Source organism: Ochotona princeps, chromosome 21, assembly GCF_030435755.1.
Source record: "Ochotona princeps isolate mOchPri1 chromosome 21, mOchPri1.hap1, whole genome shotgun sequence".
In the NCBI taxonomy this organism is placed as follows: domain Eukaryota; kingdom Metazoa; phylum Chordata; class Mammalia; order Lagomorpha; family Ochotonidae; genus Ochotona; species Ochotona princeps.
In genome coordinates this window covers 35,830,142-35,854,986 of record NC_080852.1, presented here as the reverse complement: position 1 = coordinate 35,854,986, position 24,845 = coordinate 35,830,142, and the positions used below count along the sequence as shown (strand labels likewise).

The 24,845-nt window shown below is 56.6% G+C and overlaps 2 protein-coding genes across 11 annotated transcripts in view; both read right to left on the bottom strand.

Annotated features, from left to right (window-relative positions):
- NR2C2 (nuclear receptor subfamily 2 group C member 2) overlaps positions 1-1,199 on the bottom strand; it is a 60,899-nt gene extending 59,700 nt beyond the window's left edge. For 4 of the 7 annotated variants that reach the window (XM_058678940.1, XM_058678948.1, XM_058678943.1 and 1 more), the window contains exon 1: positions 854-1,198. The gene's annotated coding sequence lies outside the window, so the exon portion shown is untranslated. Of the gene's footprint in view, positions 1-853 lie in introns of all 7 variants that reach the window. The other 3 variants (XM_058678950.1, XM_058678952.1, XM_058678955.1) reach the window with 2 other exon arrangements.
- Positions 1,200-12,897: 11,698 nt separating this feature from the next.
- Positions 12,898-24,845, bottom strand: part of FGD5 (FYVE, RhoGEF and PH domain containing 5) — a 104,549-nt gene continuing 92,601 nt past the window's right edge. For all 4 annotated transcript variants that reach the window (XM_058678386.1, XM_058678387.1, XM_058678384.1 and 1 more), the window contains 13 exons: positions 24,371-24,421; positions 23,832-23,890; positions 22,357-22,428; positions 21,478-21,546; positions 20,555-20,638; positions 19,725-19,804; positions 18,950-19,049; positions 18,645-18,782; positions 18,156-18,285; positions 17,505-17,635; positions 15,634-15,762; positions 13,643-13,797; positions 12,898-13,094 (listed from right to left, as the gene is read on the bottom strand). In XM_058678386.1, the coding sequence (XP_058534369.1) occupies positions 13,058-13,094; positions 13,643-13,797; positions 15,634-15,762; positions 17,505-17,635; positions 18,156-18,285; positions 18,645-18,782; positions 18,950-19,049; positions 19,725-19,804; positions 20,555-20,638; positions 21,478-21,546; positions 22,357-22,428; positions 23,832-23,890; positions 24,371-24,421 (1,235 nt within the window). In that variant the 3' untranslated portion in view covers positions 12,898-13,057. The remainder of the gene's footprint in view (positions 13,095-13,642; positions 13,798-15,633; positions 15,763-17,504; positions 17,636-18,155; positions 18,286-18,644; positions 18,783-18,949; positions 19,050-19,724; positions 19,805-20,554; positions 20,639-21,477; positions 21,547-22,356; positions 22,429-23,831; positions 23,891-24,370; positions 24,422-24,845) is intronic.

Here is a 24,845-nt window from a genome sequence, read left to right as displayed (position 1 = left end):
GCCGGCCCGGGGCAGCTGCCCCCGGCACCACGGCCAGCACCCATCGCCTCACGGCCGTCCCCCGCACCACGGTCCGCGCCCAGCCCCTCACGGCCGCCCCCCGCACCACCGCCGGCGCCCAGCCCCTCACGGCCGTCCCCCGCATCACCGCCGGCGCCCAGCCCCTCACGGCGGCCGCGCCCCCCGTGACCCCGCCCCCGGCCCGGCCTCACGCCGCGCCCCACGGGGACCGCCCCCGCCCGCCAGGGCCAATCAGCAGCGACCAGGGGGCGGAGCTACAGCCCCCGGCCCTCCTAGCAGGGCACCCATTGGCCGGTCTAGGCATCGCTCAGGAGGTCGCGCCCCGTCCTCGCCTTCCTCCTTCCCCTTCCACCCTCCCCTTGCGAAAATTCCGGCGGTTGGGCCGGGGCGGCCGCCAAGTGCAGGCGGAAAGCGGCGGGGCCTGGAGCCGGGGAACGAAGGGATAGAGGGACTGCGGGGAAGTCGAAGAGGAGAAAGAGGAGGTGGAGGAGGAGGAGGAGGGGAGACAGGCCCAGCCATCTCGAGCGAGCACAAGATGGCGGCGCTGGCGGAGGGCCAACTGCGAGGCGGGGCCGCGGCCATTCCCCCTGCGCCCCCGCCCTCGCGCCGGCCAGGCCGGTCAGGGGGAGCCCTCCAGCGCGGCCGGGCCGCAGGCGGGGAGGGCAGGGGAGCGGCCCGGCCCACTATGCAAAGCGCCCGGTGCCGCCGCCCCGTGGCAAAGGTAAAAGGGTCGGGTTGAGCCGCCGCCGCGGCGCCTCCATGTCCGCGCGCCAGGCCCGCCCCCTCCGCCGCCTGCCCGAGCCCGCCCCGGCCCCCGGCTCTCCCGTCTCACCTCAGGATGTGGCGCCCAGGCAGCCTGGAAGCAGGTCCCGTGTCGGCGGCCGGCGGCCCCCGGCGCGGAGCGCAGGGCGCGGCGAGGCCGGGCTCCCGGCGGCGGCGGATGGCGGGAGCCCGGGGGGCCGCGGGCTCGCGGGGCCAGCGGGGCGAGACGAGACGCCGAGGTGGAGGCGGGGGCGGGCCCGGGGCCGCCGCCGGGGTCGCGGGGAAGGAGGGGTTTGTTATTGTTTTTGTCAGTGAAAGGTCAGAGTTCGTGACCCCGGTGCCGCCGCCGCCGCCGCCGCCCGCGCGCTGGGAGGAGGAGGGCGAATGTTCTTCTTCCTCTTCCCAGCGCCAGCCTCGCCGCGGCGGCGGGGGGCGGGTGAGCACGCGATTGGCTGAGGCGCGCGCGCGCACCGGAACGCCGCGGCCGGCGCTCGGTCCATCCGGCCCGCGGGCGGCGGGGCCGCGGGGCCGCAGAGCCGGGTCTCGGCCGTCCTCCCCGCGCCCTCGGCGGCCCGGGGACGTGTCTCGCCCGTGACGGCCTCCGCGCGGCCGCCCGCCCGCTTGCCCGCCGCGCCGAGGCTCCAGGGAGGGAAGCGGCGCGCCCGGGCCGGGGTTGGCGCTCTCGTGCCTTCCCCTGGGGGCCGGCTGTGACTGTGGCTTAGAAGGCGCGAGTCGCGGCAGGTGCGCCGGGGGGAACGCTCGGGAACTCGTGCCCTGCGGCTTGCTCCGCCTGCGGGCTCCCGAGCGACAAGGTTGCCCCGCGGCCCTCCGTAGGACACGTGGGTTAGCGGCTTTGCCCCTCCCCACTCCCCGGGGCGTGTGATTTCGGCTTCCCCGGGCAGGTGCAGCGAGTTGTGGTCCTGGATGCCTGGAGATGGACAGGCTGCACGCGCGTGCTGGCCAGGCCGTGCCAGGGTCGGGCACTGACGGGCCCCCCACCCCGGCCACATGCAAGATGGATAGTTTTTTTTTTTCCCTAGCAGTTTCCGTTTGGGGTTTTTATTACTGTGCCCTCCCAACCTTTGAGTATTTTGTCCCTGAGCCCGTAGTGCATGTTTGATAGGAAGTGTTTAAAACGCACCTTTTTCCCTTTCCCGTCTGTTCTCACCTTGCCAAGTGCGGGAAGAGCTGCACTTGTGGAGTGCCGTGATGGGGCACCTTGGAGCTAGATGATGTGGCCAGATCGCCTGGCAGGAAGATTTCCCCAGCCTTCCTCCAGCGCCCTGCTGGGGTGGGGGCCTCCCGAGTCGGGAGCATACGTGACAGTATTTTGAGGCAAAACCCTTGAAAATGTGCACTCCTGTAGGGTTATGTGTACTGCTTCAAGTTTTTACTGTGAAAAGAATGCTTCCAAATACAGTGTCAAAACTTACGTATCAAGGAGGTCTGGAGGTGGTGGTTAATGCTACAAGCAGTTGCAGGAGTTCATAATGTTAATTTGTAATCTTCCAGACAGAAGGCTCAGTACTTACGTTGTCTACAAATTTATGTTCATTTTTCTGTATTTATAATCTCATCAGACTTGTTTCTATCATTTGTCTACTTTAAAAAGGTTGTACATTTTTAAGCCTCATGTAGTTGCTGTTAACCTTTTTAAAAATGTGGAATCTGAATACACATAATCTTTGAACATGACACTGCATGTTTCTTACACATTATCCTATCTGTAATAACCTTGTGAAACAGATTGTATTCTCCTGTTTTTACAGCCTGAAAGGGTGAGGCCTAAACAGGGCGCATTTCTCCAAGATCTTGTACTTCTGCCTAGTTCTCCTCCTCTGTGCTCGAGGGCTCAGAGAACATCCTTTACTACTCACCTTCTTGTGCTGTCAGTGTCAAGCTCTATCCCAGCCGGTCAGGCTCCTTGGAAAGGTTGCAGCTGCTGTGTAAGTAGCCATTGTTCTTCCCAAGAGAAAGGACCATTGTTCTTGTGGGCTGGTGGTGCAGGGACCCAGGGACACCCCAAAGCACTGTCCTTCCTTGCTTCCTCCTGGGAGTTGTTCTCCTTTAGTCCTTTAGCCCAGGGTGCCTGGCCCGGAAAGGGTACACTCAGACATCCCTGAGCCACAGTTCTTACTCTGCAGGAGGTGTGAACCCCCTTTGAGAGGGATGGAAAATTAGGTTCTTGCACTTGGTTCCCTAGTTTCAGAATATGATTACTTAGAGCAGTTTTGTTATTTAACTCTGCCTACCTGGGAGTTCTCAGCCTTCAGGCTTGGAAGTGGAGCAAGCAGTGTCGGATGCCCTGTTCCAGAGACGGGTTGTTCCTCTGCTCTTGGCCACGTTGGTGTCCCTGAGCTCCCAGTACCCTTCCAGGTCTTGTTTCCAGAGAATGTTGTCTATTTCCTCTTGGGTGGCGGAGTGTAGTCACTTGTATAGGGCAGGACACGGGGTCTCGGGGCTCCTGGAGAGGTTCCCCTCTCCCACCGGGCCTCACCATTCATCTGTGGCTGCAGCCCCCCAGCCTCTTCAAGGCCAGGGCCTGTGGACTGTCTCACTGGTGCCCCCGCTCCAAAGACACTTTGATGGTTGGTTGCTTCTGTGCCAGCCTAGCTGTCACGGTTTGCCAGTTGTGTCTTTCCAAAACTGGGCTGACATTTTTCATATCCTGTGCTGCTTCTTGGACTTTGTCCTTCAAGTTATATGCATGTGTGTATTTAATTGTTTAGTGAGTGTTGGCACCAAGAACTGTCTTCTGGTTTTCTGTTTACTTCAATACATTGTTACATAAAATCCTGGAGTTTCGGGGACACTCAAGCTGTTCTTTATGGGTCCCTCAGGCTGCAGTTGGGGTAGTTGGAGCCCAAGCCATGTTGAAGGGCCTCCTGGGCTGGCTGGGCTGGCTGGGCTGGCTCCTATTTTCCGGGAGAACACCTCCAAACTGTGTTCCTCGCTGCGTGGTGGTGTGTTCCGAGCTAGCATCACAAGGAGATAAAGTGGAGCTTTTATGATCTAGTCCCAGGAGCTACAGAATCACTTCCTTTACTGTTTTTTGAGGCCACCACAAAGGTCTGTCTCGGTCCAGGGAAGGAAATAGCTCCTCTGTCCCAGGAGGGCACTCTCCGTGACTGGTATTTTGTTGCAGAAATTTTTTGAAGCCCTTACATAGTTTCTTCCTATTACACTTTTCATGAATATTTGCAAAACCCTTTGAATTGCGGTGGGCAGCTTTGACAGACCATACCACCTTCATGTTTGATTTATTGTTAAGCCAAAGTCAGGGTTTACTGAAACTTTTTTAGGTCCCTATCTAGAGCATGAAGGCTCCCAGCCTAGGGGCTGGTGGTCTGATCTGTCCACTTCTGTGACTCTCCCTGCGCTCTGGCAGTTCTGACCCAGCCCACTGCTTGACACGCCATGTACATCCTCTTCATCACACACTGTGTTCATTCTGCTCCTGCCCCTTTGCTCTGTGAGGCAGTCCACTCGTTATGCGTCAAGCCCCAAACCAGAGTGACCTCAGGAACACTCCATTCACCCACCCATTGCCCAGAGCACTTCCTCTGTGCTTCTAGTTGTAGAGAATGACTGCGATTCCACTTGTGAGCTGCCTGGACTAACGAGCCGTGTTTAGCCTCACTGTCACACCTGGCTTAAGTCCCTTAGAATTTGGCTGCTTAACCTTCATCTAAGAGTCAACTGAAAACTGAAAACTGCTTGCCCCAGGAAATATACCCCAATCATGTTAACCTTGATTTTCAGCTAACTAATCCTGGGGAGAAATATCTGTTTGTTGAAGCTCCAGGTTTTCATATTAAATTTGTGCTTAGTTATGGTTCAGGCAATCACAATTCCATGTAGGAGTGAGGTCAGAGGTCAGTGCTTACTGGTCAGCTGTGTATCAGCTTTGATGAGTGCAATCAGTTTGTAGAGTAAAAGTCAGCAACCTTTCAGCTGAGGAGGGATGGTAGCTGGTGGGGAGCACTCTGTCCATGTCCCCCCAGCCCCCACCCCCAGCCCCTTCTGTGGTGGCTGTCTGGACAGAAGTGCCAATCTCAGGTTCATCTGCTGCAAGGTCAGCGGTTGCAGCCTCCTCATGTAGGGTGGCTGGGCGCAGACGCAAGCCCTGACTGGAGCACCTTCGTTTCTGCAGATAAGGACCTGCCATGTTGCCTGTGCCATGTCCAACATACTTTAAAATTCTGGGATAGGCTGTTTAGCACACGTGTTAGCTGTTGTTTTCCTCCAAAAGAGAACTTAGCTTGCCTTCTGTCCTTTCCCACGTGGTGAGGGCCCCATAGGATGAGCTCAGCAATATCTTGATGATCATGAGACTGGAGGAACTTGGCTGAGTAGGTCAGAGGCTGCGATGTAAGTCATGAAATCATTATAGTGAAAACCAATAGTTATTTTTTACCTTGTCCCACAAAGTTGCATTCAGTATCACAACGAGTAGTATTATGGCTGTATCTTTTTAAAGGAGCTAATTTGACACTTGTAATAGCTGTCAGAATCATACACATCAGAATAATCCAGTCTTGTGCTTCAGGGTGTGGCCAACTGCCGCTGCAGCCAACAGGAAGGACTTCCTCTTCTAGTGTGCACTGCTTCGGACAGGAAGGCCCCACGACCTGTGCAGGAGTTCCAGGGTGCAGTGGTTAGGGCGGAGAAGTACAGGTCCTGGATTGGAAGGGCCACATGCTGACTGAAGAGGTCATCTTCTGTTCACCTCTGCTCCTTTAGAGAAATTGCTAACATATGTATAGCTTGTTGCCTACACTTTACCACAAGATCTTCAAAATCAGCTGTTGCTGAAAACACTAGAAAATTACAGCCAAATCCACATATCGTTTCCCATCCAGGTCCACCTTCAGAGAGTATGTGAGTTGCACTTTATGTATCCTTTCCCTGAAGATGAGCTCCAGCTCTTGAAGAGACCCCGAAGCCACCGGGGCAGCACCTTTCTAGAATGGTCATTGTTAAACCTGACTTAAGAGCATCCAGCACAAAGTATGTTATTGTAACATCCAATATTTGTAGCTCTCAGCTTCTGGAGGCCTTTTCTAGTTATTACACCAATGATTCCATTTCCCTTTAAATACTACAGTATTCATTTTCTGAAAAAAATCTGTAGGTTTACCATCAGTGTCATTCCTGTTCCGGGAAGCTTTGAAGCCATTCCAAAAGCAAGACTGGAATTATGTCTTTGCACTTGCATTTGTTACTTTAGTCTCATTTTGGCTCTCTGTCAGAGTACAACTTTATGCTTATCTTTCTTACTCTGGATACTTTTAAACCAGGAGTGAACATACTTTAAACAAGCTCTTTTATAAGAAGAAACCCATTTTGATGAGGCTCCCACCAAGGAGTGTATGTGCTGGAATGGGGGCTGCGTTCTATCTAGGAAACAGTTGCAGTCACCCGAGGCACTAGTGTGGGCTGGGATTGGATGCACCAGGCCGGTTCAGATCCCAATACCATCTGGAGTTATGGAGAACCAGGGTTGATGTGGGACTGACTAGGCTGGGTCTCATTCCTCTTCTGAACCATGTGTGAGCTGTATGTGGGTATGGACGAGCCATGGCCGGGCTGAAACATCCAACAACAGGAACCAGAATGGGGTGAAAGCCAGCCAGGAAAAACCACTGTTCCTGCTAGGACAGGAGGTGAACTGAGTAGGGCTGGCTCAAGAACCCCCTGGCAAGCGCAAAATCTGGCATTGGGAGGCGTTCTGATGGAGGAGCCTGGGCAACTCCTCTGGCAGGACACAGTCCCTGCAGGTAAGCGCAAGAAGCATGATAGGAAACAGCCCAGAATAGGCCATGGAAAGTTTCCCACTGGCATGCATTCAGCATGGGTCAGGAGCAGATCAGGCTGAATCAGTTCATGTCAACCACTGGCAAATCCGATCGCCAGACCAGAGTGTGGGATGGGCCGGGTTTGGTTGCGACAAAACCAGTACACATTATGGAATGCCAGGGCGTGGTTGCCTGTACTGGATATGAATGCAGCACCTATCCAGCACACGTGAAATCCAGGAAGGAAGGGGCAGAGCTGGCGGGGGGATTAAGGGGCTGGTCCCCTCGCCGGTCAGCTACTCCCACTGGAGAGTGTGGGCTGGGATAGAGACAGACCCGACTAAGCAAGGCTATAACACCTGTGCGCTGCATGTGGACTAGATCAGGGCCGCAGCATCAGCTGGCAGAAGCTGGCACTGGGGACTAATTCTGTCGAGTCAAATCACAGGACCACCTAAAGAGTGCATAAACCGGGACAGAGAGACCTGGGAGGGAAAAGTGGGTTCCCCCTTCCTGAATCACTATTCCCGTAGGAGGGCATGAAAACTAGGACGGGGACTGGGATGACTAGATAGAGAGACACTCAACAACATCTGTGAGGGCTGGATGGTTGAGTTGGTTAGATAGAACTAAGCTTTAATACCCATTGACGGGTACCAGAGCCAAATGGGATGGGGGACAGACGGGTCTTCTGCTACACATACTGGCAAACCAGGGTGGGGGGCGGGCTTGGTGGGGGTTAATGTGGGTCGCCCCGACTAGGCTGCAGCTCCCACTGGTTGATGTAAGGGCCGAACCAGACTGGACTGCAACACCCATTGGTTCCAGTGCAACTCGGGACTGAAAACAGAACCAACCCAGCAGTTGCAGCCACCAGCTGATCGGGGTGATGGACTGTGCCGGGCCCTGTGCTTGCTAGAACATACAAAAAACTAATCTGGGAATACCTCAAAGTATCTTTGGAGATCTCCCCAATCGAACTGCTGGACTCAGAACTCTAACCAAGGAAAGACAGAAGACAGAACGGGACAGTCATTCATCTCAGCTATATGTTGGCAGCAAATTATGGGGCAAACGGAGACTTTATGATGGACCATATCAATCAGTGGACGACCTCATCGAGCGAAACGGGCAGCGATTCATAACTAGAGAACTATTAACACCACTTGGGCACATATCTCGGAGCATGCCCCATATCCGGGACTTGGGGTGGGCGGGAAACCGGGTGGGGCTTCTCCCTCAATGTCCCCCTTTACCTCAGATGCAGGATGGAAACAATATGGGCATAATGGCATTGCCCACTTTCCTATCCCCCTGAACCTTTTTTTTTCCTTTTTTCTTTTTTTTTTCTTTTTCCTTTAACTGTAATTAACTATGTAAAGATTGTCAACAACAATACAATAATAAAAAAAATAAAAAAAATAAAAATAAAAAAAGAAACATATACAGAGTGAAGGAAAGAATTTTAGTTTTGAATATTGAGAAGTAAAGGAGAAACAAGTAAAAAAAAAAAAAAAAAAAAAAGAAGAAACCCATTTTGTATCAGCAGTCACTGTATGCACCAAATAGTCCCTAGGTGCGATGGATACATTCGGTTCTCTCTTGAGATAATTTGGGAGTTCTGAACCCATTTGTTGGTTTCATAATTCGTTCTTCGAGATAAGAAACAAAAAAATGTCATGTAAGCCTCTTCTTTGCTCCTGTGAGGAAGTGCTGCCTGCACACCACCCGCTCTGTTACAACAGCACCCTTCTCAGCACTTGAGGTGCTCTCTGGATGAGGGAGGCCACATAGAGAACGGGTGATCGCCCATGACCACCAGGATGTCAGGGTGGCCACGGAGCTGTGGTGGTGGTGCCCGGTCAAGTGCAGTCAGACTGGTTTTCCCCTCAGGTGTTGACTGCACTGGGCATAGTTTTCTCCTGTAATGCTTCAAATGGTGTCAGATTCTGAAAAGGTCTTGGGTCATGTCTTATGGCACCAGTGCAGGCTCTCTTGAGTTTCATTGTTTTTCAGCCAAGAATGTGAAAACACACCATTTGTACATTAACGTTTCTGTTGCAGTCTTGCTCTGGTGAGCAAGATCACTGCCAGTGACTGGACTGAGTTGTGTTAGTCACACACTCTGAGCTGTGCTTTCTCTTCCCTTCTGTTCTCAGAATCTGTCGCAGAATCTGCCCTTCTGGGTTTGCTGGGGTCTGCTCCTGGGGGAAGTGATCCTGTGTTTGTAGTACAAATGGGGATAATGAGCCTTCCTCTGCAGGGTTCCAGGGAGAATAGATGGAGGTTTTTGGCACTTCATCCCACAGAGGGTCTCCTAAGGGCCCTTGAGAGGCCACTGGTGTTTGGCTATTGATTTCATAATTGCATTTGATTCAGAGCTTAAAGGATTATTAATAACAAATATACTATTTACTGTAGTATGTAGCAGGTATATATAGTAAACACCCAGATAGCTGCCCTGTGTGTGCTTATCTGGTGACCCCAAATCCATGGCAAGCCAAGTCAAACCATGGGATGGATGCCGAGGCTCAATTCCGAGCAGCCAGCCCTCCTCCAGCTGGTGGTCTATGGCTGTCCTGGTGGTCTCCTTTCTAGCCACAGACTGAAGAACAGGAAGATGTGAGGAAGTACGGGTCTGGAGAGGCCTAGAGGACTCCCAGCCCCAGAAGGCTGAGCTCTGGGTCTAGGGAGGCCTGAAAGCGCTGACTTCCTGGGAACCAGTCCAGGAATCAGACCGACAGTGTGGACAGCAGGTCAGAAAAACCCTAAGGACTTGGTTGAGGATATTAGCTAATCCTGAACCCACCCTGCTTTTGGACTTACTCTTTTTTTTTTTTTTTTAAGATTTATTATTATTGGAAAGCCGGATATACAGAGAGGAGGAGAGACAGAGAGGAAGATCTTCTGTCTGATGATTCACTCCCCAAGTGAGCCGCAATGGGCCGGTGTGTGCCGATCCGAAGCCGGGAACCCGGAACCTCTCCCAGGTCTCCCACGTGGGTGCAGTTGGGCCGTCCTCAACTGCTTTCCCAGGCCACAAGCAGGGAGCTGGATGGGAAGTGGAGCTGCCGGGATTAGAACCGGCGCCCACATGGGATCCCGGGGCTTTCAAGGCGAGGACTCTAGCTGCTAGGCCACGCCACCGGGCCCGGACTTACTCTTGTTGAGCTAATTTATTAATTTGCCTCCTGAAAGGAGACATTGTGTGTGCATATCTGTCACCTGCATTGAACATGAATGTGGAGAAACATAAAGCCTCCCTGATGAGAGAAGTCATAAAACACAGGTGATTCAGTGAAAGGAAGGACACTCCAGCCCAGTGTTGACTGTGTCCTGAAGCAGAGAGACACTCAGTTCCAGGCCTGGTCCTACCGCTTTGAGCCCAGTTAGCTTTGATCCCCATTGAGGGCTTCTCTGCTCAGTGGAGACCTTTGTGCTGGACTGGGCACACCTCCCTGGGCAGCTGCAGCAGCAGGGCTGCCGGGGTCCTCAGCCCTGTGCATACCCCAGGCTCCAGGAATGCAGCAGCCCCTCTCGCCATACCCGCAGCCTGGGATCCTGCTGCAGCCTTGGAGGGAGAGCTCATCTGTCTTACCGGCCTTGACCAGAAAATCTGGTATGCTAAGTGCACTCTAGACTGAAGAAACCAACTGCCTACCGAAAACCAAAAAGTGCTGCCTACTTTCCGTAAAACCCCACATTGGTTCTAAGAAGCAGGCAGAGGTGTGTATTTTCCTGAGGTGATTAGAGCAGACAGGAGGGAAGGAACTGTGATGACCAAGGGGGTCGGCCTGGCCACTCCGGGCTTCTCATTTTCACTGATGAGGAGGAAGGGCCTTGTACGGACTGTCTTCCCTTTGATAGGGCACATGGCTTTACCTCCAGCCCACTGGCTGGGCAGGTTTGGAGCTACACACAAGCTCAGCCGTGCTTTTCCCTTCAAGCCCTAGGGAGCAGCTAGAGTGAGCTACACATGACAAAAGACACCAGGACTCCCAACTCCCTCATTTAAAGGAGTGAGGTTCCAGGGCAGGAGCTTTCTCCTCTCTGGGCCTCACCTTAGCACTGCACTGCTTCTCTTCTAGTAAATGGAGCCCCTGCCAGTGGAACAGAGCAAATATACTGGTATGACCCCGGAGCAGGGAAGGATGGGTGTCTATGGGCAGCATCACCTCACTGGAATCTGAGCCCAGGGTGAAGTGCCCTTGGGCCAAATGGCTACATTCTCCATGACTCAAAGACAGGTGCCTGGCATGGGTGAGAGAGAGATGGGCAAGACAAGAGAATGGCAACTGAGGGGCAGGGGTCCTCAGTTGAGTTTCTTGAGAGCCATGGGAAGGACAGGAGAAAACAGGTCCAGAGAAAGCAGGGTCTGCCCAGTCACAAGTCAGCTGTGGGAGCTGAGTGCTGGCCACACCCCATCTAGTCTTTTTTTTTTTTAAAAAAAAAGATTTGGTTTTATTTTCATTACAAAGTCAGATATACTGAGAGGGGGAGAGATAGAGAGGAAGTGGAGCTGCCGGGATTAGAACCAGCGGCCACTTGGGATCAAGGCAAGGACCTTAGCCACTAGGCCACGCTGCCAAGCCCCATCCAGTCTGTTTTCTATGACTCAGGTATTGCTTGCTCATGATGGAGCATCAGAAATGAGACATTGGCCAGTGAAAGACATTCAGATGACTGCAGGGAATAATTTTACCTGGAGGTAGGAAGCAAGAGCAGCTTCCCCTGGTGCCAGGCGGGGGGGCGTTCCACGAGCCCCGGGGATCCTGAGACCAACAGTAACACCAAGCCCTCAATGGCTGGAAACTTCAGAAAATACACGAGGAGTGGAATTACATGATAACTTTATTTTGATGTAAAAAAAAATTGAAATCCACACATCAGAATTGATGGGAGAAAGTGTAGTATGAAAAAAACTGCATGGATTTCAAAATATTTTTGCGCCAAAAAGGTTATCTTAATTCCATTTTCCCACAAATGTTTCAAAGTACCACTGTTTGTCCTACACATGCATACTTGGTAAGTTAGGTACAGTGAGAGCAACAGCTAGTCATCACAACAATTACAACACTCTGCAGTAGAAGTTATCTGCAACGAAATCATTTTGCAAATGTGGCTAACCACAGGTAACTGAAACCCAGAGAGACACCGCAGATAAGGGGCAGGTTGTACTGAAGTCGGCTGTGCTTCCGAAGGCTCAGCAGGTCTGGGAGGCCCATTCAGATACTAGATGACAAATATGCCGCTGGAATCCAGTCCCCCAAAGGAACAGGAGGGTTTGCTAGCCACTCGGTCACTCATTGCACATTTAATGCAAACATCTCAAAAGAATTGAAAATAGAAAAAAACATTTCCCCTGAAAATATTTAATGTAAATAAGTCCTTGAGATGATCATTTTTTACAAAAGGTTTGTCAGCATATACCTTTTTTTTAGGGGGCAGGGCAGCAGAATGTGGACAGGATATCAGAAAATGCAACAGAGTAGCAAGGAACCCACGGCAACACCCCCTTCTCAGCATAGCAGGTGAGTCCTCGGGGCTCCTGGGGCGCCCTCAGGCCGCCCTGTGTGTGCTCCCTTGTGCCCAGAGGAGACAGGAAATCGGCTCCTCGTATCCCATTTCTCTTCCCACTTCCCCAAAGTAAAAGGGTTTGGGTGATTCAGCGCAAGGATTCCTGTGGGTCTAAAATAAGGGTTGATTTCCAAGTGTTTGAGGCAAGTGGGCTCCACCCAGGAAGGCACACACCAAGTGAAGGCTACCTCTAGGGGCTGCATGCCCAGTGCTGGGTGGCTTGGCACAAGGGAGCGCCCTGCAGTAAGTTAAGTCAGGTTACAGCTTGTGCAGTGTGGTCGGCTGGAGGAGAAAACACTCCCTTTCCCCCATGGCCTCCCCTCTGCAGTGACGCTGTTTGTGTGCTGGGGTGACCAGCAGGGCTGCGGAAGTCAGCCTTCTGTCCACCCTGTGAGAAGGCCGGCCATGGTCAGTGCCCGGGCAACACGTCTGCTCTGACTCCAGTGAATCACTTGGAAAACAAGAGTGGAGGCTGCAGCTCGGTGAAACAATAAAGTGCTTTTGTTGAGAGGCGCTGCTCCTTACTGGCTGTCGGTCGTTTCTCCTGTGGCACCCTAACGGACACCACGAAGGTGGAAAAGCTTACCGTGAGTCGACCTGGAAAAGCCCGCTGCTACTGAAAGACCCATATTTCAACTTTCCTGTTGGTTTCCACAGCTTCCTGTTAGCAGGCTGTAAGTTGCTGTTGGATAAGGAAATAGCTGATGCCTGAGGAGAGGGCGGCAAAGCCACAGGTGGGGAAAGTCCATAAATACTCCTGCTGGTTCACTGATGAAGGGAGGGGAGGGCTATGGCAAAAAGCTCAAACCCCAGGCTGGATCCAGGGGCGGCCACAGTAGCCCAGCTGCTCCAAGGGTTCACATGTCAGTGAGTGTCCTGAGTCCACCTGGTCGCTGATGCTATAACACACTCGCGTCTTCCATGGCCTCTATCCACCTGCAGGACAGAGGAGACCTGCAGTGACCGGACTAGGTTACTTGTTAGTAAGTCAGGGACTAAGTCACGTTCATCTCTGCTTCTCAATATGTTTTACGTGTTTAGCAAATGGCCTGGGACACAGAGAAAACGTTTATGGAATCAGTGCACGCCTGCACGGAGGCACCGTAGTACTGACACATCTGAGAAAGTGTTAGGGTTGTCACCATGCAAACCTCAAGCGGGGTACACATGCAGCAAGGTGGTGTGGCAGTCAAGTATCTGTATATACTGTTACTGCGCCCTACTTTCTCACGCCAGGATCACCAGGAAATTCCTTGACCCTGACCTGACGTGGCGTGGCCTGGTGCCCCTCTCCAGCTCCTTTATCATCTCATGACACCACCACTGTAAACGTGACACTTGACTGGACTCTGCAGGCTCTTGCCACTAGGAACTGGTAGCTGGGCTATGGCTCAGAGAAACACGACAAAGGGTGACTGGAGCCCTGATATCAGGCAGTGTGTCTTTGAGAGGCAAGGAGATGCAGACTGGGGAACCCCTGGTACCTCTGAGCCGAGCTGGCGTCCTCTGCCTTGAAGCTGTAGAACAGGGTTTTCTTGTGGTAGAGGTGAAAGACAGGCCCTCCTTGGCTGCTGCCCTCCTCCCTTTCCGGGGCAATGGTGAAGCCCAGCAGAGGCATGCTCTCCATGGCCACCTTGTCCTGCAGGGGAGGAAGGCAGAGCCTGGGTGAGACACCTCATCACGCACTGCCGTGTCAGGCACGCAGCACTCTTGCCCCTTGGTCCAAGATGCACGAAGAGTGCCTCTGTGGCACCTGTTTGGGCACTGCCAAGCGACCACCTTCCAGCCTCCTCAGTACACGGTGCACTCCAACTGCAGCAGACAAAAGGCTCTCTGGACATGGCAAACAACAGCCATCAAAGAAAACACTGACGGTTATAAACTTCACGGGTGACAGGATTCGTTTCCGGGCAGGCATTTGGCCTGGCGGCTGAGACACTTGCGTGGCACTCCACATCCCTGCCTCTGTCCTCCACTGCAGCTTCTGCCAATGCATGTCCTCGTGGACACTGCTGAGGGCTAAGTGGTTAGGTTCTTGCCATCCATGGGGCAGACCTGCACTGGGTTCCCTCCTGGATGGAGTGCCATCTCATGCCAGTCTAAGCCATGATCAGCATGGATTCACCCTGCCCACCTCTAGGGTCTGCCTCTCAAAAAGACAATTGGCTGTTAAAAAGAACAAAGAAGGGCCTGGTGTGGTAACCTAGTAGCTAATGTCCTCACCTTGCACATACTGGGATCCCATATGGGTGCCAGTTCTAATCCTGGCAGCCCCACTTCCGATCCAGCTCCCTGCCTGTGGCCCGGGAAAGCAGTCAGGAACGGCCCAAAGCCTTGGGACCCTGACCCACAGGAGGAGACCCAAAGAAGTTCCTGGCTCCTGGCTGCGGATTGGTGCAGCTCTGGTCATTGTGGCCATTTGGAGAGTGAATCATCAGATGAAAGATCTTCCTCTCTGTCTCTCCTATCTGTGTATCTGACTTTCCAATAAAAAGAAAAAAAAAAAAAACCCGTCAGTTTCCTCCAAGTTGCCTTCTGCTTTGCATGAACTGGAAAAGCTCTGCCTATCATGAGAAATCGAGCTTGTTCCTCCTTCTGGAGCCCAGCTTGGCTCTCCGGGCACCTGGGCTGGTCCCCTGCCACACCTGCTGTCACTCGGGCCCTGGGTGCGCACCTCGGCATCGCCAGCCCTCATGCAGATCACTGAGCCTGCATTTCCTCAGCTGTGTCTGCACAGTTCTGCCTGAGGCTCGGCAAGGGGTGGGCCGGATTGGCCTCCGTGTTGGGCTCACGACATGGGCTCCTCACTCAGGAGCACCAGCCCACAAGGACCCGTAGCGTGATGCCCACTTCAGAAGCTGCTGGGGCTGCACGCAAGCACATGGCAAGTCCCCCGGCGTGTTCAGCAGAGCTCACCCCTAGCATAGGACCCTGCCCTGTCCCACCCTGGATGTAGAAATGAAGGGTGCCTCCCCCAGCCTGCTTCTCCTGGGCCCCCAGTAAGGACAAGCTCTCTGGTCCTGCTGGGGGATGGCCAGCTGTCAAGGCTGGTTGGCTTCTAGAAGCCACCAGCTGTGCGGCCTGGAGAGGGGAGCCCCCTACATGCCCCCGCAGGGCCCCCCAGAAGCAGGTTGACATCCACAGCTTTCTACAAACAGCTCAACAGCAAGAACATATGGACATTTCAGGAGGAAGGGTGCCAGTGACTGGTTACCCTGGTGGAAGCAACGGGCAGGCGAGAAGGCAGCCTCCTCCAGGCGGGTTTTGGGTGCCAAGTAGCCCGAGCAGAGAGCAGAGTGCAGCGCCCTGGGCATATCTTGCTCACCCTGCACACCAGCCCCGCTGACCTCCTGACAGGCCGGGACCTGCGACTGTCCCTGAGGACTGTCCCTGCAGGACATGTGTGGACTCCAGGTGGGTCCTCTGAGCAGGACCTCGACCCAAGAGAGACAGCACATGAGCATGTATCCACTACCTCGCTGGCCACGTAGGTGTAGAGAACTTTGCCTTTGATGACAAACCACAGCTTCTTCCAGTGCCGCTTGCCCTTCTTACACCGGCTGAGGTAGCCGCTGATGGCGGAGCCCTCCCCGGAGGCAGCCACCTGCAGGAGGGAGGCAGAGCAGTCAGCGCCCCAGGCGGTGGGCACAGCTGAAACACGGCCAAGATGACATTGGACACTACAGGCGGCCTTCTGGCCTTGCCTTGCTACCTGATGCTTGGACAAGGCCCATCCAGTACCAAGGTCTGCGGTGGAGAGACCCAGGGTTGTAGGCCATCAGAACCTCCTCCAGGGGTGCCCTGCTGTGGGAGGCCTTTTGGATCCTGGGACCCCTTGTCCCAGCTCTGGGCCCCCGCACCATGGGCTGTGGGTTCTTTCTCCTAGAATAGAGCCTCATGCCCCAGCTTCTGTCTTTCTCAAGGGAACTGCCTCCTTGTGCCATTTACCGACAGGGTTTCCTGATGTGAAGGCGTGGAGTTGCTGCCTTAGCTCCTGCCTGGGGGCAGCGGTGACCCGCAGCTGGCCGGCAGCCTGTGCTGGTTCTTGAGTGTCAGGTAACTGCCTTCCTGCTCCCTCGCCAGTCAAAGGGGGATTAGATGATGAGCCAGGTGTAGGGGGCCTGGCTCTCGGGAAGTTCCCCAATGTTGAATTTGACACTCAGAGCAAAACAATCAGGGTCTCAGTCATTTCATCCGGCCTCATTTTACAAGTAGGGATCCGAGGGACCTACTGAAAGCCCTCCCCTCTGTGCCCAGCACATCCCCTGGTGCTGGGAGCTGGGTGAACTTAGACTTAGGGAGGGAATCTGCAAGCTGCTTAGGCACCAGGACACAAAACTGGCATGCAATCCTACGCCGACATCGGTCCTGAGAGCCAGCGTTGGATATAGGCCGAATGCCCAGAGTCAGAGAGCAGAACCCACCAGGGGAAGCTGTCCTCTCCCCTGAGGGGGAAGGTCGGGGGACGTGGGCTCCTTCCTCCTGGAGATGCTGCTGAGGGCGCTGAATGCTGCTCAGCTGGTCACCTGGGGACAAAAGTTCCCCAGGGGCTGGCGGGGGCTGACCAGGGACCCTGGGTCACAGCTAGAGGAAATGGTTCTCAAACTCCCCACCCGTGGCCTGCTCCCACTCTGTGGGCCTGACCCGACCCTGAAAGGAGGTGTCGCTTTTCCCTGTCTGTAGCAGAGCCACGCCCAAGAGTGGTGGCACTCCACCCACGAGCCAATAGGAAATCATCTTTAGAAGAGATTCACTTGTCATACATGGTCTCTTGGAAGTACAATTTTTTTTTAAACCATATCTGTGCTGTTTCCAACATAGCTTCGGTTGTACCTGTGTAGGGTTTTCATCCACTGGCATCCTTTGAACCCCTTACTACCTGCTACTGGTCCTGAATACTCGCGGGGAAGCTCCAGCTCTTTAGGGGCTGTGACTAGAACACACTCAGCCTGCTTCCCTCTGCGCTGCACAGTCCTGAGTTCTCCCTCAGAGTCCCGGAGGGCTCATGTCCTGGGTCCACCCGGAAGGCCCCAGGGGGAAAGCCTGGCGGAGCTCAGGGGGCTTGAGGTGGCCCAGAGCTGTGCGCAGGCGGCTGGGAGCTACAGGAGGCGGGAGGTCACTGCCAACGTCAGGGTCCACCAGACACCACCTCAGTGTCTTCCCTAGCACGCCTGGGGGCAGGTTAGTTCCTAAGAAGTGTCCAGGACGCCCGGAATCCTTTGTTCCAGGCTGGGGCGGGGGCAGACCCGACCCTGCCACACCCAAAGGGGCCGTGAGCCTCCCTCCCCCTCCAGCTCCCCTCCCAGCTCCCCTTCCTCTCCCTCCGGGCAGTCCTGCCGGCCCTACCTCGGTCAACGCCGAAGGGACTTTCTTCTGCTTCTTGAAGGCCGAGGGGTTGATGCCATGAAAGACAGAGGAGAAGGTGCTGCCCGAGAAGCGAGCCGACGACAGAGGGAAGCTCATACTCACGGGCCGCTCTGTGTGGAGAGACAGCAAGCAGCTAAGAGCTAGCTAAGGGCTAGCAGGGGCGGCCGCACCCCTCCTGCGGCGCCTGGGAGGGAAGGCTTTCCACAGGCAGCTCTTCTCCAAGCCCCTGGGATACAAGGATGGGGCTGGGCCCCCGTGGAAGGAGGGGAAATGCCATGGTCTTAGGCCAGGGGCACCCTTGCCCTTCTTCCACCCGACTCTGCCTGGGTATGACTGGGCCCCAAAGCACTGAGTGCCCCTATGGCTGGCTCTGCCTCTGCAGGTTCCTCTGTCAAAGGCCCAGCGCCCCCTCACCCCAACCCACAATCCCTCCGCTACTCATCTGTATGCTCCCATCCTGAAGAAGGCCCCAGGAAACCCTCTGGGAGCACTGGCCACTCAGCCCCAGAATCAGTGCTTTGGAAAACTGCCCCAGTGTGGACTCGAGCCTCTGTGTCCTCAGGGGCTGCTTCCCACCACCCATGCCCCGTGGGAAAGTGGCCGGAAGCAGGCGTGCACAGCACAGGGTACCTCTCATCAGGCTGGGGACCGGCCCGCCCCTCTTCTTCAGCTCCCCGAAGCAGCCGTCGCACACCTTGGCCATGCGGTCCTTGAGGTACTTCAGGGGGTACTTGTTCCGCGAGCAGTTCCGGCACACGATCTGCAGGCCCAAGGGGACTGTGAGCCCCAGCCAACAAGGCAGACAGCAGGGGCCCTGGCTCTACCTGCCCACCAGCCCCCCAGCCCCACGTCCTCCAGGAGCACCCAGCCCAGGCTGCCTGGTGTGCCCACAGGGACACCACCACCCCTTCCTCTCCGCACCCCCCGCAAGAAGCACAAACGCAGAAGCTGCCACAGCTATCCTGAAACCCTGGCAGGGTCACGTGACAGGCTGCAGATCGGGAGCCCCGGGTTCAGGGGGTCGGTGCAGCGGGGCCACTCAGGGCTGGTACAGTTGTGCCCAGCGCGTAGCCGCTGCTGGCCGTCCCTGACCCTCACTCCTGGGCCCGGGAACCTCACCTTGCCACAGGCATGGCAGTGATGTCGCCTCAGGGTGAGGGAGAAGTCACAGCCGCAGTTCATGCACATCATGACGTGGGTGACGGGCACCAGGGTGGGCGGCCTCTCCCCCAGGCTGACCCCCAGCCTCTCCCGGATCTGCAGCAGGGAGACATGCAGCAGGGGTGAGCAGCACGGCCAGGAGACAGCTGGCTGCAGGGCACCCCAGTGCTGGCAGCTTGCCCGGGGTGGGCAGGAGGTGCAGCTGGGCACACGGTGCTCCTGGCCACACCAGGGTGAGCCATCAGGGCCTGCCGCCTACTCACCTCCACGCTGTGGTGGAACGCAGCCAGGGCCTGGGCCTTGTAGTCCTCAGGGAGGGCTCTGCTCAGACAGCCGTACCACTCGTCTCTCTCCGCGCAGGAGCTGTGGGCATTGCCACAATGAGCCACGTGGGCACGAGCTTCCCATGCCTGCTGCCCCACCTCGCCTCCCACACATAGGCAGCTGCCCCTCTCGCGTAAGTGTGGACACGTGCTCCAAGGCTCGTTTCTTCATAGGACATCCAAGACAATCCTCTAACTCTTAGGGGTGAGATCAGGTGTGTGAGGGAAACACCATGTTGTCAGCAAGGCACTGGGCAAAAGCTGGGCTATCAGGTAGGCCCAGGCGGTCCCCACACTAGGAGGGTTCTTGGCTAGCTGGGCACCCTAAGCAGAGCTGGCAAGGGCAACCCTGTGTCCCTCGTCCTTCCCACCTTCCCACACAGCTTCCCAGACACCTGCACATGAGCAGGATGGATGGTCTGGGCGCTGCAAGAAGCCAGCAGCTAGGTAGAAATTCCCACTGTGTCCACTAGATGGTACCCCTACCCTGCATATCAGCACGCAGTCTGCCCGGGGCCCTCGCTGGACTGAGGGCAGCAGAAGTCATGTCAGCACCACATGCACAGATTCTGCCGTTCCCAGAGCTTCAGTGCAGACAAGCCAGGCCAGCAGGAAGCGATCGCCTGCTGACAGTGGCTCAAGGCCATACAGCAAGGACCAGACAGCACAGCCAGCCCCTGCAGGCTCCCCCCACCCCGCCACTGCCCCCACCCACCTCGCAGACAGCATCAGGCAGCACTCGGGAGTCTCGATCTTGAGGGCGTAGGGCACTTTCTCTGTCACAGGGCGGCTGACCTGGAAGACCCCCGGCACCCCCTTCAGAACAGGGATGTCCGGATGCCCCAGGTACGCTGTGGCCACCCGACTCTGGCCCTGGAGCCCACCACCACCTCCCGCTGCACTGTCTGCCAATTAACCTCCTAAAATTTACTGCTGAAGAATCCCAACAGCCCCAAATCCTGACCAGGTTACATGGGGTGACCCACAGGGGCACAGCACCCGGGAGGTGTGACCCAACGGCTGTGCCCGTGGATATGGTGGGGTCTACCCAGACAGGGTTGGGGGGCTATTACTCAGGGGCCCCGAGAAGGTCAGGCTTGGAGACCAGCCACCCCAAGGAGGCATTCGGATGACGTGGGAGAGGAAGCTTTCAGCTGAGGAAGCTGAGGGCATTCCAGAGACGGGCACCGGGCATGCATCACATGGATGAACCGCAGGTGTCACAGCACTTCAGGTGGCTCACACCACATCACGCGTGCCCAGCCATAGGTGAAACTGCCAAACCCCTGCTTGCTGTCGCCTCCAGATCTTTCTTTTTTTCTCCACCTGGATCATGCCCCCTCGCCCTACCCCACGTTGGGTCTAGTAGTACCCCCACAAGAGCACGGATCCCTCCGTCCCTCCTTCCCTGGTCCCCTGACCGCCCAAGGCACGCCCCGGTTGCAGCCCTTGCCTGCTGGCTGCAGTGGGTGCTCCTGGGAGGAGGGCTGCTGCCCGAGCCTGCCCTAGGCTCCCCGCCACCCCCGAGTGCCCAGCTCCAGGTACCTTCATGCCGCTCACAGGCAGCGAGCTCCTCAGGCGGTACTTCCCATCCTTCAAGGGGTAGGTATACAGGAGCATGTCGCTCATCTAGGGAGAGAGTGGCACGGGCAGGCTCGGCCATCCCCCTTAAGGCTGTGCAGTCCCCTGGGCTCTGTGGTGGTCCCCTGGGCTCCAGGGCACACGGCACCTGCCATTCTCCGCGGCTCCCATGGGGGACCACAGTGTGTGTGCAGAGGCAGCATGCTGGACGCTCAGTGTCCAGGCACAGGAGTGGGAGGGACGCAATGCTTTCAGCAGCTCTGCGTGGTGGCAGGACCAACGAGCCCCACTGCGTCTACGCCTGGGACCCTGCCCGGCAAGTAGAGGCCACATACTGCCCACACAAACCACAGGGACTGGAAGCAGCCAGACGTGATGGGGCCACAGTGTGCTCACATCTGTGCGAGGCTCCCAAAAGGAACTGGGCACTGCTCGCCTGAGCTCCCTACGGGCGGGAAAATGACAAAGGACGGACCCCGGGGAATCTGCCAGGGACAGTGCTCCCAGGAGGGGCCTGCAGGCGGCAAGCAGCAAGGACTGAGGACCCGAGCTGGGTGACAGCAGGGGTGGGAGAAGGCCTGTCGTGACCTCTATGCCTGTGGAAGGCAGAGAGGCAAACAGGAGATGGCCACACAGCGAGTGGCCACCAGGCCAGGACCTAGCTGCCCTCCCATCCAGAAGGGCCTCTTACCCCCAACATAGAGTTCGCCTGTGCTGCCTGGACAGGGTCACTGTGCTGGCTCCTGCTACCCGTGGAGACACTGTGGCCTGGGATGTGGTGGCCGTCTGCACCCAGGTCTCCTCATGCCCGAGGCTCCGCTCTGTTCCTCCCTCCTGCCCTTGGTCATTAGCACTAAGGGAACTCACAGAACTCGGGGCAGACTTACCAGAAACAGGTGCCGGGGGTGTCTGTTCTTACCAGTGACCTTGAGCAGCGTCCCTTCCTTGAGGAACTCCTGCAGGGAAAAGAGGCAGACATCTGTATCAGAGGTACAGAGGTGGCAAGTTCAAATCACGGATCCTCCCAAGGAACAGGGCAACGTCAGGGCGCACCCAGCTCAGCCCGTGCTGAGGCGGCCACCTCGTCCCACCGTGACTCCCTCCTCCCTGTGTGCCACAGTGAGGGGTCCGCTCAGACCACGGGGCCTGAAGGTTTGCTCAGTCAGCTGGTGGCTATGGACAGTGGCTGGGTCCCCTTCACTCTGAAGGACTCGACCGGACGGCTCAGAATGAATGCCCAGACTCACAGGCCTGGCCGGAGCCTGCAAGGGACTGAACCGCAGCCTAGGAGGTCCTTGTCCTTGCACACACATCACCAATGGCCCTGGGTACACCTCTCCCACCTCTGCCTCCCTCCTGTCCCTTGGGGGTTATGACCTGCCACAGCCACTATTTTTGAGCCGAGTTTTGTGTGTGTGTGTGTGTTTCCATAAGAAGGCGTAAAAGCGAAGAGGTGACTGAGAGGACCAGACTGTAGGACTGACTGGAGAGCTTCCTGCCGGCTTTCCTAGCCAGCGTGGACTCAGAAGGCTTGGGGTAGATAGCAGCACAGCATCCACGGCACCCCACTGCACCCCATGATTCCAGGCAAGCCGTGGAAGCCGCCAGGGCAGGCAGTCAGGGGCTGCAGGCAGGAGTCCAGTGAGCCTGCAGGTCCCGCACTCCGTGGCCAGGCCTGTCTGGTGACCTGGTCCAACAGCGAGGCTTAGCAGCACCTCATGCCCTCCGCCCTGCTCTGCCCTGCCTGCAGCGGTGGCCACACTCACCCTTCCTGGCTGGAGGAGATCCCCTTGGCCTCGCACGCTGTGTTCAATGTGGACCAGCTTCTGCAGATTTTCCTGAGGCCAGAGTGGGAAGGGAGGGGGAGACGGTCAGGGACCCTCCAGGGTCCTGTCTCTGCCATATGGGAGGTGGGGTGCCTCTGCTTCCCAGGGCCCCCAGAAAGGTCTCATCCAGACCTCAAGCTCCCAAGAATGGTGGCACTGGGACCCCAGCCTGTGTGGACTGCCAGGCTGGTCTCTGGGCCTGCTGCCTGCCTGGGTGCCATGGGCCTGGCCACATCTGAAGCTCCTATTTTGTCTTTGGGCTCATGCTCCTCTTCTCACCCACTGCTAGGTCTGGAGCATCCCAATTTCAGTGGCTTGGGGCCGTCTGCATTCTTAAAACCTCATGGTTAGAAGCACAGGTGCTCAAGCCACTTGCAAGTCCCTCACGGAGCCACCCCAAAATGCACAGAGCACACTTCCACCCCTCTGCAGAGCTACCTGCAATCCTGGAAATGAGAAGCCCCGCCCCTACACAGGTGTCCCCTGAGCCTGACACTGGGCCAGTCCCCACGGGCACAAGGTGAGAGCTGTGTGCAGAGAAACCAGCCAGAAGGCCTGTACCCCCAGTCTCTCTGTCTGCAAATCCTGCCCATTGGCACCGTTAGGCACAGCTCCCTTCTCCAAACCCTGCACCCACCCAGCACCGACCACCCAATGTCATTTCTGCCCAGGACATCCTCCCACCTGAAACCGCTCCGCACAGCTGCGACTGACTGCTTCAGGGCTGGGCTTCACATCCAGCCACCTCGCTACCTCCTGCCTCTAGCACAGCACGATACACAGCAGGCGTACATCCGGGGCTCCTACCACTCATCTGAGGATGGCCCACCGCAAAGGCACCCTGTGCCTCTGCCACAGCCAGGCGGAACATGGTAACACATGGGCCGCCATCACCCCCTTTTCTAGGCCTGAGGAAGGTATGCCTAACTGCTCCCTGCTCACTTTCGCACTGAGCTAGGACTAAGCCTCGGAATCCTTTTCAATGGAGCTGTAGCACACCCACAGCTTGTTGCACACATGGCACAATGGTGACCATGCACATGGAGCTGGGGTGCGAGATAAAGTCTATGACCCTCAGCAGGAACCCAGGAAGCACCTGCTGAGGGTGTAACACGCGCAGTCTCCAGTGGTCTGCCCCCAGGGCCCATGAGGAATGCCATCCCCTTCACCCAAACGCCACCCTGGAAGGCCTGAGCACAGTGTCCCTGCGGCTGCTGTGTGTGACCTTGGACCACAGCTGGGCATGCCTTACCAGGTCTGGGCTGGGAGGGCATGCCAGAGAGACCTAGAGAGGGACACACCTGAGGTCTCACTGCACAACAGGACTGGAACCCATGGCTCTGTGCCATCCCCTAGGGCAGGAGGACGGGCCCCAGGGCCTGCCCACGAGGGAAGGGGCCGGCGGCTGCACTCACCCCTTGCTCCATGCTGTCGTTGGCGCGGTCTGTGACTTTGGAGATGAGGGTCAGCGCGCCTGGAGAGGAAAGCAGGTAGCCAGGCCCGTTGGGGAGGACCAGTCGGGCTAGCACGGAGATCTCCACCTCTCCCTGTCGGTTCGCCCCCGTCCTTCCCTGCCCTTCCCCCCACTGTGGCAGCGGGGCCTTGGGGCACTGCCTCTTCCCGCCTCAGCATCATAGGTCCCAATCCCCACTCTTCCTGACCCCCCTAGGGCACTGTGCCTCCATCCCCCTCGCTGTGCACAGTATAACAGGGATATCCCAGCAGGCCCCGGGAAGGGACAGTCACACAGGACCTGGAGCCTGGGGTGTCTCTGCGTTCTGGGGACCCCCTTCTCTGCCTCAGTGCCCCCATTCCTCAGGGGACTCCTGGGTGGGAGGGAAATGGGGCTTCTCTCAGGAGACTTGCAGGTGTCAAACACGAGGCACAGCCCGCAGAGTCAAGTGACTAAAATAGGGCCAGGCCTCGCGGGCCCCGTGGGCTCACGGCGACTCACCCTGCGTGGCATCATACTCGGCCGAGTCTGGGCACAGGTTATTTAAATAGTCTGCGGGTGGGCAGAAGCAGGACAGGGAGTTAGTGATGCCCTTCCGGCTGTGCTGGTGGCACCTCCAGGCATGGGAAATGGTTCCAAACCTCTCACCACTGGCAGCCTCGCCACCACACCAGGACCACCTCCACATCCCTGCCACCACTGAGCAAGATCCACTGAGCACCCCACTTTCCAGCAGCACCGAGTGACTGGCACCGTGGAGGAGGGTGGCATGTGGCACCTCAGGCATGTGCATGCTCTGGCCCCTCCTCCATCCCACCCCCCTCGCCATCTCCCTCGAGCCACGAAAGTTTAACAGATCAAGCTGGCTCCTGCCCCGGGCCTTGGCTCTTCCTGCTGCCCATCATGCTCGCTTCACAGACCCTCACACAACCTGGGGGGTACCAACTCCCTGAGTTCTGTACAGTGCTACCTCCTC